The sequence below is a fragment of the Crocuta crocuta genome, unplaced genomic scaffold (assembly GCF_008692635.1).
Source record: "Crocuta crocuta isolate KB4526 unplaced genomic scaffold, BGI_CrCroc_1.0 scaffold15, whole genome shotgun sequence".
In the NCBI taxonomy this organism is placed as follows: domain Eukaryota; kingdom Metazoa; phylum Chordata; class Mammalia; order Carnivora; family Hyaenidae; genus Crocuta; species Crocuta crocuta.
Window position 1 is genome coordinate 588714 of NW_027530508.1, and position 18239 is coordinate 606952.

General features: G+C 47.2%; 1 protein-coding gene across 2 annotated transcripts; it reads right to left on the reverse strand.

Annotated features, from left to right (window-relative positions):
• Positions 1-3233: 3233 nt before the first annotated feature.
• PRNP (prion protein (Kanno blood group)) lies at positions 3234-18206 on the reverse strand. Of its 2 annotated transcripts, XM_077766920.1 has the most exons (3): positions 18109-18206; positions 15291-15383; positions 3234-5611 (listed from the first exon to the last, which is right to left on the reverse strand). In XM_077766920.1, exon 3 carries the CDS (start codon positions 5599-5601, stop codon positions 4828-4830), a length of 774 nt encoding a protein of 257 aa, XP_077623046.1. In that variant the 5' UTR covers positions 5602-5611; positions 15291-15383; positions 18109-18206; the 3' UTR covers positions 3234-4827. The 2 variants fall into 2 exon arrangements, with proteins under 2 accessions (XP_077623046.1, XP_077623047.1); XM_077766921.1 differs by lacking the exon at positions 15291-15383 and having other exon boundaries at positions 18109-18180.
• Between the last annotated feature and the right edge of the window lie 33 nt (positions 18207-18239).

Genomic DNA, 18239 nt, shown 5'->3' on the forward strand with positions numbered 1-18239 from the left:
GCAGTGGTCTGTTACATGGAAGCACTGTAATGTAAAAAAACAAAAAACAGTAACTCTGGTTCATCATTATTATTATTTTAATGTTTGTTTTTGAGAGAAAGAGGGAGGGAGAGAGAGAGAGAGAAAGCGCAAGTGGGGGAGGGGCAGAGAGAGAGGGAGAAACAGAATCCGAAGCGGCTCCAGGCTCTGAGCTGTCAGCATGGAGCCTGAGTCGGGGCTCAAACTCATGAACCTACGAACCGAACCTTGAGATGATGACCCAAACCAAAGTCAGATGCTTAACCGACTGAGCCCACCCAGGTGCCCACACTATTATTTTTTTAATTGAATCGATGGGCCATCAGTGGTTCTGATCGAAGAAGCAAGTGTTGGCAGATTCCCTGGTAGAAGCAAAAAGACTGCTGTCCTTTGACCGGTGGGGTCCTAGAGATTTGAGCATCGGCTAACGGGAAATATCTGTAGTGCCTGTCACTTTGTAGAAGCTCATCAGCAAGGGGCGTGGACATATGGTGTATTTGGCCCAATCACATGTGGGCACCTGGGAAAACAGGAGCAGATGCCGGGGCGGTAGGTTGGCCCGAAGCAGCAGCACTGCCAGTCCCAGCCTGTCTGAGAACTCAAAAACACTTACATGGCTTGGGGACATTTGTACAAACGAACGACTTTATTGCGAAATCCTTCACTGCTTTCACCTAGAAGCTCGCGGGAAGGGTTGCCTCTAACAGTTGCAGGCCCTGGAGGAAGAAAAGAGTCCCAAGGACAGACTTCAGCCCGTGGCGGCTCCCTTCTCTCTCCTCCTGCGTCCAGCCAGCACCTCATAGGGACCGCAGGTTCTTGGGTGGTCCACGTGTCCAAGTTCTTTCTGAGCTCCCTTCCCCCACAGCCACCTCTTGGACACTGAGGTGTGTACACCCTCAGTGGAGTGTACCTGCGGAAGGTCGAGCAGCTAAGAGGATGGTATGCACCCTGGAAGCTGGTTGGTACCTTTGGTGGAGAATTCCAACATTCTCAGTACTCGGAACCTAGTCTGGGAAAGAGGGACAGTGGACTCTATGTGCAGGCCTAGAAGGGGACCCTTTAAAGTACACGGCCACAGCAGGGGCCCCAGCACCTCGGAGGGCTCATCCCTGTCCCACCTGGCAAGGCCACAGCCTGGAGTCCAGGGAAGCTCGGATTCTGGCTGCGATTAAGGCTCCCACTAGAGCGGGAAGCAATAGACCCAAATTTCCATCCAAAGGCAGAGGACACTTGTTTGGCCCAAACTTCCATCCAGAGGCAGAGGACACTTGTTTGGTCTCAGCCCAAGAGAGGGAGGTGGGGAAACACAAGTTGACAAATGACACTTCTCCAGGAGAACCCTCTATGGGAGTAAAATGTTTTTTTTTTTTTCTTTTTTCTAATTTATTTTTGAAAGACAGAGAGAGACAGAGTGAGCAGGGGAGGGTCAGAGAGAGAGGAAGACACAGGATTGGAAAGAGGCTCCAGGCTCTGAGCTAGCTGTTAGCACAGAGCCTGACATGGGGCTCGAACCCACAAACTGTGAAGTCATGACCTGAGTTGAAGTCAGACACTTAACCAACTGAGCCACCCAGGCGCCCCTCCTCTCTGGGAGTTAGATTCAGTTACTTTAAGTCAGACATTTTCAAGTTGGCTTTTCCTTTCTTCTTCTTCTCTTTAAATATTTATTTTTGAGGGGGAGGAGGGGCAGAGAGCGAAGGAGACACAATCCAAAGCAGGTTCCAGGCTCTGAGCTGTCGCTGTAGAGTCCGATGGGGAGCTTGAACTCATGAACTGTAAGATCATGACCTGAGCCTAAATCGGAGGTTTAACTGCTGAGCCACCCAGGTGCCTGCCCCTCCTTTCTTTTTTTTTTTTAATGGTTTTTTTTTTTTTTAATTTCTAGGAGAGAGAGACAGTGTGAGCAGGGGAGGGTCAGAGAGAGAGGGAGACACAGAATTTGAAGCAGGCTCCAGGCTGTGAGCTGGCAGTCAGCACAGAGCCCGATGCGGGGCTCGAACCCACGAACTGCGAGACCATGACCTAAGCGAAAGTCGGACGCTTAACCGACTAAGCCACCCAGGCGCCCCCTTTCTTCTGTGTTTTAAGAGAAAATTCCTTTAGCAAAACTCACAGGAGTTGGGAAGTAACAGGAAGAAAATATGGGGCCCGAGGTACATGACATCACTGACTTTGGCCCTCTGAGTACCTATGCTGTGGACGTTTGAAGTCTTCTCAGTGGGCCACTCTTGAGAAACTATGATAATGAGGTTTACTTATTTATTTTAAAAAATGTGTTTTAACTACTTTGAATTTAATTATAATTTGTCAGTTTTTTTTTTTAATTTTTTAATGAATTAGGAAAATGGCCAAAACTGAAAATAGTTCTAGAAATTTCTATGTTCAGGATTAAGTCTGAGGCTCACTGATGGATGAGTAATGCTTTTGAGATTTGTTTGTTCCCGCAGTTTTGTGAATGATGGGGTTCTGATGTGCGGACTTGGGTCTTGCCATTTTTAGTACAAAGTTGATGCTCTGATCGCTACTGGATACTGGCATTTCCTAAGGTATTAACAGATACTGTGATTTCAACCACTGTCGCTTCTGTGAGTACTTCCTGCTCTTGGTAAACCACAGTTGCGGGAGAAAGGCCACCTAGGAAAATGGAGAGAAGCACAGGGCGGGTGCCTTACATTTGTGAAGAGGGCAGGAAACGAGTGTGGGACTTGAAGGGCTGTGACAAATGTGTGGCCTTTTAGACCAAAGGGGTTAAATTTCAGTCCAAAGGGAGTGACTGTCACTGGGGCTCCCGGGGTCTGGGAGATTTTATAAGCTGAGCCGGTGGGTGAGGGGTGTGCGTGGGGGGCAATGGAGTTGGTATCTGAGAGCTTGTTAAGTTCCAGTTTAGTCAAGAAAATCCTCTACTTCAAAGTCCAGGGCAGAAAAGAAGCTTCCAGAGTGCCAGGACTGCCTTCCTCTGCTGCAACAGTGCCTTTGGCATCTACCCAGCACCAAGCACACTCAAGATATTTGCGGGAATGATGAAAAGGCAGCAGGAGCCGCTGGCGTGTGACCCGAGTACAGGGGAGGGCAGAATGGCGAGCGGGCGCAGTGAACACTGGTCGCCACAGGGGCACAGGGGCTGCAAGAGCCGCTCTGCTCCAGTTCATCCCCCCACCGTGACCCTGCCGACACAGGGCACGGTGGCCAACGTCACTGCCAACACCACAACACACTCACTTAGCTCCTGTTTAATTCTAGGCCAGATATCGAACATTTATACAATTTTTTATACAAGTGCATGCTAAGTTACAAATATAGAAAATATAAAGTACATGCATATTTCAAAGATCCACCGTGGATCTTCATACAAAACTATTCAGTGCACATGTAAGCCTGAGGACCACGCAAAAGGGTTTTCTACGTATTAAATACTTAGTATCTTACAAAAACAGGTAGTGCAATCGATCAGATAGATGTTAACTTCTCTAACCCAAATTTCTAAGTTTGTCATACACAATATACATAATAAATTTTTTTTTACATCAAATACCCGCACAGTGCAAGCCAGTAACATTGTAGGATGGTAATTTATCAGCTAGGTGACAATACTGAATGATCTAGACAATAATTTACCGTAAATAACAGTAACAGAATTCCTTTTTTCCACTCTGAATGGATATTACTGTCATCTGCCACCTAAGGTATTTTTGGGGGGTGGCCTTCCATCCTTTGATTCCAAAGCTGGTTATAGAAACTAGAACTAATTTCTAGTTTCTGACATAATTCTGGCTTTTGACAAGTGGAGACACCAATGGAGAAATGCAAGCACTTCTTTTGTCTACTCATTTTCCTCATTACGTAATGCTCTGGGAGAAAACGGAATTTTCAAGCTGCACCTTCCTCTATGTCATCATTGTTCTGGTTCCCAAGTAAATGAACAAAGATTTGCCCTCCGTGTCCAGAAAGCGGTTCAATTTTTTACTGCCCTAATTCTCTATAGTTTACGTTATGAAAGAAAGGATGCCATGAGTGGGTGCTTTAAACGTCCAATATGGGAGCTCGCCTCCAAGGGCGCTTTTCCCAAGTGTTGGGTTTTTTTTAGTATTTTCGTATTGTTGGTTAGGTTCATTCCCTGTGAAACCCTCCTCTGCCGAGGCCTGGTGCTGCTTGATACAATAGCTGCTGTGTAGCCCACGCTGCAAGATGCAAGATGCTGCCCCAGTTCTGTGCAGGCAGACACAGGGCACACGCTCTCTGGCGCACTGGGCCGGGGCCCAGGAGCTAAGTAAGGATCTCTGGTTTTGTTTTTTGAATGAGTATCATGTGGCCTCCTTCCAAATTTGGCAGAGATGCTCTTGGAACAGGGAAATGCAGTCAGGTTCTCTTAAAACGGGTAACAAAAATGTCCCCTATGAAATCACTGCTAAGATAGGGCATTAGACTACCAAGCTCCAGCTGGGGAAGGAGCCGGAGGTATTTAGGCGAAGGTATTTGATGGCGTTTTTGAGAACTGTTTTAGCCTCAATCTGCTGCACTAGAACCCCCCCCCCCCCAAAAAAAAGCCCTAGATCAACCAATGATTATTATTTCTTGTTATTCCCAGCCCAGCACCAGCACCGGCCCATGAGGGGCTCCATCGCACCGGCTCGAATAAATAGCATCCTGGGTCTGCTCTACACTTCCGGGGGCCATCAGTGCCAAGGGGATTAGCCTATGGGTGACAGAGAGAAGCAGGAATGAGACACCACCACTAAAGGGCTATAGGTAGACACCCCCTCCCCCAACCTGTAAAAGAGGAAGAAGACGGAGGAGGCCGGAAGGCCCTCCTCAACCCACGATGAGGAGGACGAGGAGCGAGACGAGGAGGATGACGGGAGGCGGGGAGAGGAGGACGACGCTGGCCCCTCTTTGGTAGTAGGCCTCCGACTCTCTCTGGTACTGGGTGACGCACATCTGCTCCACCACGCGTTCCATTATCTTCATGTCGGTCTCCGTGAAGTTTTCCCCCTTGGTGGTGGTGGTGACCGTGTGCTGCCTGACCGTGATGTTGACGCAGTCGTGCACGAAGTTGTTCTGGCTGCTGTACTGATCCACTGGCTTGTAGTACACTTGGTTGGGGTAGCGGTCCATGTTTTGGCGGTAGTAGCGGTCCTCGTAGTCATTGCCAAAATGAATGAGGGGCCTGCTCATGGCGCTCCCCAGCATGTAGCCGCCGAGGCCCCCCACTACCGCCCCCGCCGCCGCGGCTCCGGCCATGTGCTTCATGTTGGTTTTCGGCTTACTGGGTTTGCCCCACTGACTGTGGGTGCCACCACCTTGACCCCAGCCACCTCCACCATGGGGCTGTCCCCAGCCGCCCCCGTGGGGCTGACCCCAGCCACCCCCGTGGGGCTGTCCCCAGCCGCCCCCGTGGGGCTGACCCCAGCCGCCCCCACCCTGGGGTGGGTAGCGGTTGCCTCCGGGACTGCCCTGCCCCGGGTACCGGCTTCCCCCAGTGTTCCATCCTCCGCCGGGCTTTGGCCGCTTCTTGCAGAGGCCCACGTCACTCCACGTGGCCACAAACAGAACCAGGATCCAGCCGCCTATGTGGCCTTTCACCATGATGATTTATCTGCAAAATGAGAAGGGCGTCAGAGTCCCACGTTCCTGTCAGGTGCACAGGGCGCTTGCTGCGCGATGCATGCGGCAGAGCAAGAGCGACTGCGCGTTGCGCACAGAGGCTCTCCACTCCTACTCTCCTCTGTGGCACTTATGACAAAAGTAATGTCAAAGAAAGCGTTAACACAGCTTTCTCCTTCTCCGAGGACAAATTTGTCCCTAAGATAATTTCTGGCTCTGTTTCCTGGAAACCTGATAAAGATGGAATGTTAGCAGTGCTGCTTATGGTAAAAATAACCTCTGATTGATAAAGTGCATCTGGTGAGTCTACCATAGCTTTGAGCATCCTAAGAGCAGTGACTACTGTAACCAGGCATGTCCCTTTGGGGACCCTGGAAGCAGTGCCTCTTTTCGGCTGTCACAAGGGACACTGGCTCCTGCGAGGTCTGGGGCTTCTACGCGAAGGGGAATTCTTTACCCGTCAAGGTGGGCCTCACTCCCTTGTTCCCAAGCAGTCACTTGTGGGGGCTGGGAGTGGAGGCAAGTCCCTGGCCGCTGTGTGGACTGCTATGAGGATCCTGGTGTGTCCCCTTCTGGAACCCTCTGAGAACTTGGTGTGACCCCTATGGAAGTCCTGTGAGTGAGGGAGACTCCCAGTTACGCTTTGCACTAATTAAATAACTTTGAAAATCGCTGTTTCCCGTCTTCTTTCATCTGTGGGAACGAATGTCAGCAGGGAGTGAGTCCAGTTTGCTACCCTCTCCTCGGGGGCGAGGGCAGCACCTGGCACCTTCTATAAAAAGAGCTGCTCAAAGCAGGGCAAAAATGGCCGTGTCCATAAAATTTGTGGACACTCAGTCACTGAATGAGTTTTAGTTCAGCACTGAACAGCTTATGAGTGACTTATTTTCTCCTAATTTTTGGTACAAAAGAAGCCTGTCTCACATAAAAGGACCAGCACAGTTTAGGACTAAACAAACCAAGTATGCTGGATAGTGATTTATGAGCCCTCTGCAGAATAAACGTTCATCCAACTAAAAATCTCCTTTCAGATTAAATATCTCATTTACCCCGGGTGCTCAGTTCCAAGGATGGAGAGCAAAGACACACAGACATGCAGAGGAAGGAGAATGAAGCAGTAAGTAAATGAATTCACATCTTGTTTATGCTTCTACTATCGTTACTGAAGATCTTGGTGGCCAGAAGTGAAGAGAAATATATTTGAAAGTCACAAGCCAAGTTCAACTGCTCAGATCATGCCAGATGGAATTTCTGGAGGCTCTTCTGGGTAGGGCCAGGGAGGCAGGGGCCTGAGACATGCCGGCTGGCCTTCTTGTGGCCTCAGCAAGCGTCCCTGGTGCCCAGTCTTCTCCAGGCCTGCTCCCCTGGGGTATTCTCCACTTGCCCACGGGCTCTAGCTCTCAGCCTCTGTGCCTGCCCACACTTCTGTTCACACACCGCAGGGAACCGAACTAAGGGAGTGTTGCCCCAGTCAACAGCTCCCGATTTAATGGAGTTTTATGCCAACAACTACTTTGTTCACCCCATGAGCCAAACCCAGCCAACACCCTGGAGTTACTCTTGAATTTCCTCTTTCTCACGGGACACAATGAATCTACCAGCAATCTTATCAGCTCTATCTTGAAAATAAATCCTAAATCCCTAAACCATTCACATTTCCCAACATGACTTACTATCTCCTGGTCGGGGTCTTTCAACAGCCTCCAACCAGCCTCCCCGCCCCCAGCTGTGTGTTCTCTACTCAGCAGCCCAGAGGCTCACACAACCTTTTCTTTCTTTTTTTTTTTTTAATGTTTTTTATTTATTTCTAGGAGAGAGAGNACCTTTTCTAATGTAGCTCACACCATGCCTCTTCCCTTCCCCCTCAGGGAGTACTCCTTCATGCTCAGGGTAAGATCGCAAGTCCTGACCATGCCAGCTGAGCCCCACATGGCCTGCCTCCGGCTGCCTGCCCTTCCAGCCTCCTCCTGCTCCCTAAACTCGATAAGCACTTTCCCATCTTGGGGCCTTTACACTTGCTGCTCCTGGGGCCTGGAACGTTCTCTCTCCAGTTACTCATGTGGCTCAAGTCTGCTCTAATGTCACCTCTGCAGGGCTGAGCTACTCTACCTAAGTCAGCACCCGCATCCTATCCCCTTATCCTGATTCTTTTTTTTTTTTTTTGACAGAGAGCGAGAGAGCGTGCACACAGGAGAGGGGCAGAGGGAGGGAGAGAGACGGGGAGACAAAGAACCTCAAGCAGGCTCTATACTCAGCAAGGAGCCCAACGTGGGGCTCAATTCCATGACTGTGAGATCATGACCTGAACCAAAATCATGAGTCAGACCCTCAGTTGACTGAGGCACCCAGGCGCCCCTCCTGCTTCATTTTTCTCCAGAGCAGGGATGCCTACTTGATGTCTAAGATTATTTGCTTCCTGTTCACCTTCTCCACGGGAGTGCAGGCCACCCCAGGGCAGGAGTTTTTTTTGTTCACAAATGGGCCCCTGGTGCCTAAATGCAGTGCCTGGCGTACACAATAAATGCTGAATGAAGGGAGGAGTGTGGACACATCTGTTATAAAGCTTAAGAAATAACCAAACTAAAAATTAAATTGTTACAAGAGTGAACCATGTTTATGCATTTTCAGAACACTCTTTTCTGCAATGGCGAGCTGTCTGACATCTACGATCCACTTACATAAATGTTGACTTCACGCGCCATCCACCACGGTAGACTCCGGCTGGATGGCGATGTTAGCTATAATGGTCGCGGCAGGAGGAAGAACAGGTAGCAAGGGGGGTAACACGGAGACTGGCTTTGAACGTGTCCTGTCCACGGCTGTAAGAGTCACCCACAGCTCTATGTGACCAATGACACCACATAGTAAAGGAGACATGGAGAGGGACTCGTCCTCTGGAGGCCGGGCATGGGAGGTGGAAGGGGGCACAGAGCAGAGTGGAGACAGGCAGTGAGAGAGAGTATCAGCAGGACTGGGGGCCGCAGGTGGCTTCATGGAAGTGGGGCCTTCATGTGCTGTAGAGGGGCAGGCGGGGTCAGGCCGGAAAGGGCCTCATCAGCAAGGGGAGTAGACATCCCCGACTTCCCTGGGACAGTTTACACTCGTTGTTTCTGGTGCTAATATTAAGAGAATCCCCTTCATTCTCAAGAGTGTCCCAGTATGTTAACATAGGCACCCTAATTATAGGCATATTAGGTTGTTTGAACTTGATTCTGAAAGTCCTAGGGAGCCAGTGAAGAGTTCTGGGTTCTCCCTGTGAAAGAATATTGTAGAGAATGGACTAGGGACTGTGTGTGTGTGTGTGTGTGTGTGTGTGTGTGTGTGTGACAGAGNTGTGTGTACACACAGGGAAACTAGTTTCAAGGCTATTGCAGTGACGGAGGTAAAAGATGGCGGTCTTGCCAGGGAAGGAGAAGGTCTCTTTCCATGGATGGTCTGAGTTAGCGGGCAGCTTCTGGAGGACTTGGTGTTGAATGTGAAGGATGAGAGCCTGGAAGAGTCAAAGTGGCACCCGGGTTTCCGGACTGCACCACTGCATGGCCAGAACACAGAAATGTGGAGCAGGTCTCGCGGGAGGAAAATGAGGGACTTGGACTTCGCAACGCTCTTACCAAGCTGTGTGGGCCACAGGCACGTGCTGCAGCTCAGTGCTTTATTAAAGGCAAATACTTTACGCTAATCACAGAATATCTGAGGACAAGATCATTTTGAGATCAGGACCAGTTGAGAACAATGAAAGCACCATTTGGTTATGAAAAGTTATTAAAAATAGCAGTACAGTTTGAAGTATCGAACCATTTCTAAAGCGAAGTGGGACTCAAAATTTACAGGAGACCTTGGAGAGTCTCTTTCTGTTTGTGATAAAATTGGGAAGATCTTCTATTTAATCTAGAGGTTTAATGCAAACCACTGACTTGACAAATGAGGCTACCAACATTCAGAGAAGTTAGGGGACAATAGCCATGATGACAGTGCCAGTTGGTGAACTTGTTGGGGATGGAGACTGGGATTCTGAGTCCCTGGCTGGGCTAGGACACTACTTCTATAAAATACTCTCTCTGTGAATGGGCAGGTTGTGGCCCAGTCTTTGGTACATTTCAAGACATTAAGTATTTGTCAAAGGTCAATTGCTCTTTATTGCTTAAAAAAAAAAAATACTCTCAGCAAACTAGGAATAGGAGAAAACTCCCCTAACCTGATGAATGTTACATAACAAAGCCAGTAAACACACTTAGTGGATAGCCTCCGAAGGCATTTCTGTCAAGATCAGAAATAAGACAAGGACGTCCATCATCACAGTACTGAGGGTCCTGTTCAATGCCACGTGCAGAGACAAAGAAGCAGTAGGGGCAAGAAATGCGAGGAGAGCTAGCTGTCAATTATCTGCAATCAAGGCAATCACACAACAGAAAACCCAACAGACTCATCAGAAATGACACAAGACCTAGTACTAGAGTTCAGCAAGGCTGTGGGATACAAGACCGGCCTACAAAAATCTCTACACCAGTAATGGTCGACTAGAAAAAAAAATTAAGAAATAAGAAAATCATAATATAGCAAAACCAAACTGTAAAATATCCAGGAACAGACTTCACTGAGAAAAAATAAGACTGGGGAAACAATTTTTTTTAACTCCAATAAAGAACACTGAAGATGACCTGTAAAAATGGAAAGGTATTCATGGCTTTGACTGGGATGACTTTGTATTAGAAAGATGTCTGTCAATGACCCCTAAGTGAGCCTATAATTTCAACCAAGTGCCAATCAAAAGTCTACCTGGATTTTTTAAGGAGTTCAATAAACTTACAAGGTGAAAGAATGTCCATGAATAGCAAACTCCACCTTAAAAAGGAATGGAGAAGAGAAGGGAATCTATTGCTTCAGATATTAAATCCTACTACAAAGCCATAGCAGTAGAGACCACACAGTAGGAGTCTGGAAACAAGCCAATAGACCAATGAGAATAGAAGATAAGCCCTTGAATATACACTTTAGCAGGGACTTGATGTACAATACCGCAAGCACCACAAATCGGTGGCGAAAGGAAGGTTATTTAGCAGAAGCTTCTGGGAAACCGAAGAAAAATAAAATTGGATCCCTAACACCTGGAAGGGCAGACTCTAGATGGAATACAGACCTACCTATGAAAGGTAAGAGTTGGTCATTGGAAGAAGAAGAGACAGGGGTGCCTGGGTGGCCCAGTCAGTTAAGTGTCGAACTTTGTCTCAAGTCACGATCTCATGCTTGGTGAGTTCAAGTGCGGTGAGTCTGCTTGGGATTCTTTCTCTCTCCCTCTCTCTCCTTTTGTTTCTCTGCCCCTCTCCTATACTTACTCTCTCTCTCAAAATTAAAAAAACTTAAAAAAAGGAAAAAGACAAAGCATGCGCAGGGGAGGGGCAGAGAGAGAGGGCAATGCAGAATCCGAAGCAGCTTCAGGCTCCAAGCTGTCAGCACAGAGCCTGATATGGGGCTTGAACTCATGAACTGTGAAATTATGACCTGAGCCGAAGTCAGAAACCCAAATGACTGCACCACCCAGGTGCACCATGGAAGGACTTTTTCAACAAAAAGCACACACCAAGAGTAAGAATCTTATGACGCCAAAGTTAAGGATTCTTGTTTAATGCTATGAACAACACTGTGGACAAAATTAAGAAAAGGAATAAATAATGGTTAAAAAAAAACATTCATAGTATTTAAGACCAACAGAATCTAGAACATTTCTAGAATCTACAAGGAATTCTTGCAAAGCAGTAAGAGACAGTAATTCCAATAGACAACAGGGCCACACGATATAAAAACTGATAATTTATAAAAGAGGGGAAGCCAAAAGGGCATGAAAAGATATTCAAAATCATTAAGAATCAGATAAAATGGGACCCAAGAAAAAGTCACTTACACTTAACACTTTAGCCAAAAAGAAAAAAATAACCAAACCAAACTAAACCCACAAACGAGTTGGACAAAGCCAAGAAGGCAGGGGTGGGGAATAAAGGAACCCATGTGATGATCAAAGGAGCGTAGGTGGTATAACCGAACAGAAAGAATGAAAGTAAATCATACTCAACTCAAAAACGAAGAAAACAGAAAATTTCAAAATAAAACATCATAGTTATAAAGAAACAAGAGATGAAATTAGAACTTAACAAAACCCAGAAACATGAGGAATTTCTTTTCTTTTTTTTTTTTTGAGGGAGAGAGGGGGTGCAACTGAGCAAGGGGCAGAGAGAGACAGACTCCCATGATCAGCAGTCCCAAAAGGGGCAGAGAGGGAGACAGAAGGCACATGTGAGCAAGAGGCAGAGAGAGAAAGAGAAAGAATCCCATGAGGGACAGTCCCATGAGGAGTAGAGAGAGAAAAAGGGAGGGGAGGGGGAAGGGAAAAAGGGGAAGAAAGAGAGAGGAGCAGGGCTCACCCGAAGCAGGGCTCAAACTTCTGAACCGTGAGATCATGACCTGAGCTGAAGTCAGATGCTCAACCAACTGAGCCACCCAGGAAGCCCCAGGGAACTTCTAAATAAAATCGAGTGACTTGAAAATGTAATACAAACACCACTACACAGTGCCACATGGGGAATGGAAAAGGCAAAATCACCTTAGAAAAGGAAGGCTTTTAGGGGCACCTGGGTGGCTCAGTTGGCTAAGTGTCTGATTTCAGCTCAGGTCATGATCTCATGGTTCGTGGGTTTGAGCCCTGCATTGGACTCTGTGCTAACAGGTCACAGCCCAAAGCCTGCTTTGGATTCTTTGTCTCCCTCTCTCTCTGCCTCTCCCTACTCAAGCTCTGCCTCTCTCTGTCTCTCAAAAATAAACATTGAAAAAAATTTTTTAAAAAAGGGGAAGGTTTCAAAAGGGTAACAACCTTCTATATGCAACTGTGTTTCATGAATTAAAAATCTGTGGAATGGATTGCCTTTCTGTTAAAATATAAATTACAAATATCGACTTTAGAATTAATTCAACCAACTGGTATGGGCCAGTTTTTAAATAAATAGAAAACTTGAACTGACCACTAACCATAAGAAAACTGAAGGACAAAGTTTCAAAAATTACGTATTATAATATTTACAATCCAACAACTTATTGATTCATTCAACAAATTTTTTTGAAGTTTATTTATTTATTTTGAGAAAGAGAGATTGGGGGAGGGGCAGAAAGCAGGCACGCCTCGTTCGACAAATATTTAAGTGTTTTCTAAGGTTCTAGCTTTCTGCTGGTGGCTGGAGACACACTGGTAAGATATTTAGCTTGATGGGTGATATCATCTACTGGAATGGGGGAAGCTGGTGGTGAGCCCTGCTTGGAGAGAAACTGAGAGCTATAATTTGGACACACGAACTCGGCAACATCTTTGAGACGTTCAGTGCAGGCAGTTGTTTTAAGAATCTGGAGCTCAGCAGAGAGAAGTGTTAGCACATCTTTCACCTGAGAAGTGGCGGCTATAGCCAAGGACTGATAAAGGGCCGAGACTGGCACCTCAGCATTTCCAGTGCAGGGCTCGTGCCCTTCATCACCCAGCCTCCACCAGTATGGGTGCCAAAATCCAACAGAAAACACTGCCAAACTGATTTTAGCAGTTTAGTAAAAGAAGAATACACTATGACCAATAAGGGTTATTTTAGATTATTTTAGGAATTCAAGGATGGCTCAAAATCAGGAAATCTATTAATAGGTTAAGGAAACAAAACTGTAAGATTCTCTGCAGATATTGAAAAGTTTTCAATTAAAATCAGCCTCCATTCTTATTTTTAAAAAGGGGCGGTGGCGCCTGGGTGGCTCAGTTGGTTAAGTATCTGACTCTTGATTTCAGTTCAGGTCATGATCTCAAGGTTTGTGAGATCGGTCAAGCTGCACTGGGCTTTTTGCTGACAGCATGGAGCCTGCTTGGGATTCTCCTTCTCCCTCTCTCTCTGTCCCTCTGCGCCACACCCCACCCAAATAAATAAATAAACATTAAAATAAGTAACCTCATGTGGGATTGGTGCATGAGCAAATGACAAAGCAATGGAACTCGAGAGAAGGTACATAAAAGATCCATGGATCACCCCATTTATACAGGGGGCTGAGAGAGTCAGAGCTGGTAGGAATTAGCCTAATGGTCACGTGCCAGGGGCCAAACTTGTAATACTTAGAACATGTGATAACTTGAAACTTAACTGCTTACACTGGGGAGTGGCACCAGCTTCCTCCACCCCCACAGTCCCCGGGGCAATCCCCCACCGAAAAGTGCAAAGTAGAACCTTGTCAGATTCTCATCTTTTTGAGGTCACTGTGCCTTAAAGAATCTGATACAGACTCGACAAAATTTTGTAGAAACACTTTGGGATGTGGGGTTTCATGGGTACCTGAGGCCCAGGCCTGGACTGAACAGGACAAAGGACCCCCAACCTGGTCTATCATCAGAAGTGCCTGAAGAGCTTTTTAAATTTTTTTAAAAATTTTCTTACAGTTTATTTATATTATTTATTTTGAGTGTGTGTGTGTGCGTGCACGTGCATGCAAGTCAGGGAAGGGCAGACAGAGAGGGACAGAGAGAATCGTAAGCAGGCTCCACGCTGCCAGCACAGAGCCTGGCGCGGGGCTCGAGATCATGACCTGAGCCAAAATCAAGAAATCAAGAGTCAGAGGCTTAACCGCTTAACCGACTGAGCCACCCAGGCGTCCCCTGCAGAGTTTTTAGCAAGCAACACTGTGGGAGCCTATCCCAGGTCCAGAGCGGCAGTGTCGAGATGGGATGTGGGGATTTATTAAAGCTTCCCAGGGGAACTACACTCCCAATCAGGCTTCAGAACTAGGTCCACAGGAGCACAGCACTGAAGCACATTTATAATGCTTTTCGTGAAGGGGCACGTTTCCCTGGAAGCAACATGACTGAAGAAGGATGAACAAATGGGAAACAAAAATAAAATGCTCCCACTGCAAGCCCTGCTACACACTGCACTGAGGATTATTTTCCAGTGCGGCACTGGCACTGGGTTCGGTGCCGCGGCACTCTGAATGTTTAATACACGGCCGTTCACAGCTGATACAGTTGCCTTAGAAGAGGAAATAAGATCCCAAAGCGAGAATGGAAGAGGTAAGGTCAAACTACAGCTTAGAAAACCTTTCATCTCATAAACCTTTTGTCAGGCTGGCTGATAGTCACCTTCAGTGTTCATTTGGTGCAGAGACATTTGTTATGTGATGGTTTTACTATATTAAAAACATTTTTAAATGTGTATTTATTTTTGAGAGACAGAGAGACAGAGTGCAAGCGGGGGAGGGGCAGAGAGAGAGAGGGAGGCATAGAATCCGAAGCAGGCTCCAGGTTCTCCCTGTCAACATAGAGCCAGATGTGGGGGCTTGAACCCACCAACCGTGAGATCATCACCTGAGCTGAAGTCAGTCACTTAACGGACTGAGCCACCCAGGCGCCCCTACTATATTATTTTTTAAATGGCTGCTTTCTTACATCATTCAGCATGATTGCAGATAAAACGATAACCCTTTTCTCTGCAAAATCAAGCTGGTTTTCCAAGGAAGGATGATGCAATCAGTAGGAGTTACATATATAGACCCAAAGGGCCTCCAGAGTAGGGATGGTGATCACAGCCTTCCCAGACCCTTATTTTCTATGACAGTTGGACACTTTCAACCTTCAGAAGACCAAAGAGACTCCACAGGGTACATACATCTGTTGTGGCTCAGCTGAGCTGGGTTTGCGCCTCTGACTGGATGCTTCGGCTTGGCTGAAATGATTCAGTTTTCAAATATATTCAGGAGTCCTTAAAACAACAAAAAAAGAGAAAACTAGAATTGATAAATAAGTTTAAGAACTGATTCCTTAAAAGAAAAACTTAATACATAAATTGCTGAACTAACCTACTTAAGGAAAAAAATGAGACAATATTTGAAAAAAAGAAATGGGGTCATTTTAAAAAGCAGCAAACAGCAGCGCCTCGGTGGCTCAGTCAGTTGAGCGTCTGACTTCTGCTCAGGTCATGATCTTGAGGTTCGTGAGTTCCAGACCCACATCGGGCTCTGTGCTGACAGCTCAGAGCCTGGAGCCTGCTTCGGATTCTGTGTTTCCCTCTCTCTGTCCCTCCCCTACTTGCGCTGTCTCTCTCTCTCAAAAATAAAATTTAAAAAATAAATAAATAAAAAGCGGCAAACAGGACACTGAGCTTTCCCTCCACACACAGAAAACTGTGGGTCTGTATCATTTTAAAAATTGAGACATGTGGGACCAATTTAAAACACTGCATTATTGGGACACCTGGGTGGCTCAGTTGGTTAAGCGTCCGACTTCGGCTCAGGTCATGATCTCACAGTTTGTGGGTTCGAGCCCCGCGTCAGGCTCTGTGCTGACAGCTAGCTCAGAGTCTGGAGCCTGTTTCGGATTCTGTATCTCTCTCTCTCTCTCTGACCCTCCCCTGCTCACGCTGTCTGTCTCTCTCAGAAATAAATAAAACATAAAAAAAAATAAAAAATAAAATAAAACACTGCATTATTTAGTAAAAGCAAATACTAACAAAAAAGATCATTAACATCACCTCTAACTTCTATTAAAATGTCCATGTTTTGGTGCTTTTACTTTCAGATGTTCCCCATATGTATCACATTTGAGTAAATAGTTTAGAAACCTGCACTTTGACTTGTCAGTTTCCCCCCCACTATCAGAGGCTCCAAAATCATGACTTTTGACGGTTACATAATGCTCCTTCTAGTTAATGTGCCATGATTTTCTGAGCTACTGCCCTGCTGTTGTACATGTAGGTTGTTTCCCAATTGGTTCTAATTTTAGATCATCCTGCACCAATATGTGCCTGCATAGGGCTTTTTTTTTTCTTGTTTGTTTGTCTCTTCCACTGCAGGTAAATTCCCAGGAATAGGGTTTCTGGGTCACCATATTTAACTTCTTAATGAAAGCACTGCCAGAATGTTTTACGAAAAGTCTGCAGTAATTCACAACAGCCCCAGAGGGGTGTGAATAGGAAAAGAATAACGATATATATACACGAAGGGTCAGTTTCACATAAAGTTAATCTTGGCAACAAACTCTGGAAGCAGGTATCATTTCCTGTGCTTTATGAATGGACCAGAGGAGGACTACAAAATTAGGTGACCCTCCAAACTCCGGAATTTGGGAGAAGCGCCATCTTTCTAACCCCAAAGCTTTGCCACATCCTCAGAAAACTGAGTATTTAAGTTTCATGGCAGTTTTCTTTCTTTCTTTTTTTAATTTAATCTTTATACCTAAAGTGGGGTTACAACTCACAACTCCAAGATCAAGAGTCACATGCGCTACTGACTGAGCCAGCCAGGCGCCCCCTCATGGCAACTTTTTAGGGGTTACTGTAATTATTACTGTTACTGTTTTTGTTCATTTCATAGATGTAAAATGATAACCCAGACTTGCATTTTGTGCAAATCATTCAACATTCCACCATGTATCTATGATAATCTTGACATCTTCCTTTCACAAATATGAAAACCGTGTGTCAGATACAAACAAAATCCAAATCACATCCTAGCTCTGTTTTCTTTCCCTTTCCAGCTAGTTCTTTTTAAGAGCTCCCGGTTAAATTGTAGGTTAAAGCGTTCCTTAATTGGTGATTTTTCTCTCTCTCCTTAAAATCTGAGAGAGTTCTTCATTTTTCCAGATGTCTGTCCTTTTTATTCAATTTTTTGTTTCTTTTTTTTTTTTTTTTGGTAATTTGATTTGTAAAAATCTTTAATCGTATTCCACCTGGAGTTTTTCCGCAAGGAAAGGGGAAACATCTCCAGATGTTCTGCATGTGGGGAAGTGTTTAAATCGTGATGCTCTGAATTAAAGAAAAATACGCAGCCATGAAGATAGTCACAATCAAGACAGGAGCCGTGTGTCCCCGGCCACCTGGCACTCCAGGCCCCAAGACGCTCGAGCTGGGCCCACCCAGGCCCCACCCCGCGGAGGGCCCCGCCCACGCCCTCCCGCTCTGCCCTCGCAGTACGGAGGGCTGTACAGGTAGGGCCGCCTCTCGGAAGGACGTCGCCGGCGAAGGGGGCCCCCACGCGCCCGGACTCCCCTCCAGCAGAGGCTCTGGCTCCGGGTTGGCGCNGGGCGACCCAATGGCAGCGGCCCGGAGCCCCGCAACCCTCTGGCGCCTCTGCCCGGTGCCGTTAGGCGGGCCTTCTTGGGTACCCCAGGCGCGTTTGCGCCGGGTGACCGCCACCACTTCGCCGCACCTTCGGCCCCTCCGGCCGCGGACACGCTGCTCGGAGCAGGACTAGACATCGTGTCACACCGTCATCCCTCCCTAGGGGGGCCCTGCTAGCCGCCCCCAGGCCCAACCAGAAAAGCAAAACCAGGCGGCGTCACCCGAAAACCCACGAGCAGCCTGGGGCAGGCCGGACGTGTCCCGCGCCCGCAGAAAAGCCCACTTCTGCTCGCGGTCAAGGTCTNGCCGCGCCCCAGTGCTCCGGACCCCCGCCCCCGCCGGGAGTCGACCAGGCGACCGGTCTGTTTACCTGTCTCGGTTGCACGGGAGAAGCTCGCGGCACCGCGGATGTCAGCGACTGGCGCGGAGGCTGGCGACGCGCACCGCCCAGGACGACGGCAGGGGGCGGGGAAGGGGGCGGCGGCGCTCGCGAGCGGAGAA